The 2,119-nt window shown below is 40.6% G+C and overlaps 1 protein-coding gene across 1 annotated transcript; it reads left to right on the top strand.

Moving 5' to 3' along the window:
- Nucleotides 1-1,220: 1,220 nt before the first annotated feature.
- Nucleotides 1,221-1,526, top strand: LOC123242858 (small cysteine and glycine repeat-containing protein 5-like). Its single transcript, XM_044670973.1, has one exon. It carries the CDS (start codon nt 1,221-1,223, stop codon nt 1,524-1,526), a length of 306 nt encoding a protein of 101 aa, XP_044526908.1.
- The last annotated feature ends 593 nt before the right edge of the window (nt 1,527-2,119 follow it).

Here is a 2,119-nt window from a genome sequence, read left to right as displayed (position 1 = left end):
GATCAGTGATTCCCAAAGTGGGCGCCACCACCCCCTGGTGGGTGCTGCAGCAATCCAGGGGAGTGGTGATGGCCACAGGTGCATTTATCTTGCCTATTAATCGCTATTAAATTAAAAAAAAATAGTTTCCAGGGGTGCTAAATAATATTTTTTTTCTGGAAAGAGGGCGGTACGCCAAAAAAGTTTGGGAACCACTGAGCTAGGTCAACTCAGATAGCCCAGGAGCAAGTGTGATTCAGTGGAAAAAGTAATGACTAGATTTAAAGAATATAGATTCAGTTCCTGCTTTTGACTTTCTCTCCCCTTGTAACCTCAGGTGGGTTCCCAGGATCTCCCAGGACCCCAACTGACTCATTTGTCAAATGAAGGGGTTAGACTAGAAAAATCTGAGGTCCCTTCTAGTTTTAGATCTATGATCCTATGAACCTTTCAAAGAGGGTAAAGAGGACACTGCCTGACAATGAAAATGGAGACTGGTTGATTCAGATCCCACTCCCAATTTAGGCTGCCACATCCAAGTTGGATTTTCTTACTTGATGGGAAGCTCTCCACAAAGTTAAAGATGTTTCCAAATATTTGTCTTTTCTTGTTCTCATTGAAAATGTGACTCAAAATAGGAAAATTTACTTTTCAAATTTAATTTATTTCTCCTCAATTACATGTAAAAAGTTTCCAACATTTTAAAAAGAATATTGAGTCTTAAATTTTCTCTCTCCCTGTCCTCCACCCCCCTAACCCCCTTGAGATGGTAAGTAATTTCATGCAGATTTTACATGTGCAATTGTGTAAAACGTTTTTCCATATTAATCGTTTTGTGGAAGGAAACTCAAATAGAAGAAAAAATTAAGAAAGTGAAAAAAGTTTGCTTTGATCTGGGTTCAGACTCAGTTCTTTTTCTCTGGAAGTAGATGGCATTTTTAAGCATGAGTCCTTTGGGATAATTTTGGATCATTGTATTGCTGAGAATAACTATTATTCACAGTCAAAACAAGTAAATTTAACAAAAGCTAAAATAAGCAAGTTAATGAGGCTGAAGGTATTTTTGTCAGGAAGTAAACAATACAAAGTCAGCATAAACAACAAGGATGAATCTTGTGTCCTGGACCAGGGGTCCCAGGGATGGTATATAAGGGCTGCCCTGAAGAAGGAGAGCATCACACTTCACTCACCTCTCCTGAGTCTTCTCTCCTCACTTCACGTGAACTCTCCATACTGACACTATGGGTTGCTGTGGCTGTAGAGGCAACTGTGGTGGCTGCGGTGGTGGCTGTGGTGGCTGCGGTGGTGGCTGCAGTGGCTGCAGTGGCTGTACCTGCCGCCGCGTGGGCTGCTGCTCTGCCTGCTGCCCCTGCTGCTGTGGCTGCTGTGGGGGCTGCTGTAGCCCCACAGTTGTCTGCTGCCGCCGCACCTGCTGCTGTGGCTCTTGTGGCTGTGGCTCCTGTGGCTGTGGCTGTGGCAAGGGCTGCTGCCAACAAAAATGCTGCTGCCAACAGAAATGTTGCTGCAAGAAGCAATGCTGCTGCTAGAGAGTGATGATCAGGGCAAGGTCTCCAGGAAGGACCCTCTAAGGGCACATGTATAGCATGAAGGTAAGACTTTTTTAAAGTTTCAGAATGTGTTTCTTTGACTCACTGGTAATCAGTGTATCACAAAACATAGCTCTTGGGCTATAGGAACTTGACTAACTTCTGTGTTTTGTTATACACCATGACTATATTTTTCATAGGATCATAGTATTTCAAAATAAATCTTTCCTGAAAAGCTTTCAATCTAATTGAAACTATTGACAGTTAAAAAAAAAGAGAGAGAGAGAACAATAAGAGTACAGCCCAAGTTGTTGAGGGGAATATATCACAATAATGAAATAAGTGAAATGAAATTATGATTTTTAGTATTTTTCTCTCTATATTTTCCACCTATTGTTATACCAAATGTTCTTTATTTATTTTTATTGTATGTTATACTTTCCTTATATTTTTTAGTGCTCCTCAATTTTCATAGGTGAGAATCTTAATAAAATGAAATTTTAAAAATACATTCTTCTTCTGTTTTTTTCTTTGGCTTCTATCAGGAAATGGAATGGGGAGGATATGGCCAATGGTAAAACTGGGGAGAAGGC

This window comes from Gracilinanus agilis, chromosome 3 (genome assembly GCF_016433145.1).
Source record: "Gracilinanus agilis isolate LMUSP501 chromosome 3, AgileGrace, whole genome shotgun sequence".
NCBI classification, from domain to species: Eukaryota; Metazoa; Chordata; class Mammalia; order Didelphimorphia; family Didelphidae; genus Gracilinanus; species Gracilinanus agilis.
The sequence above is the reverse complement of the archived record's forward strand: the minus strand, read 5'-3'. Positions and strand labels throughout refer to the sequence as shown.

Excerpts from the sequence above, each read along its gene's own strand:
- LOC123242858 (XM_044670973.1), top strand. The coding sequence starts at position 1,221 with ATGGGTTGCTGTGGCTGTAGAGGCAACTGTGGTGGCTGCGGTGGTGGC.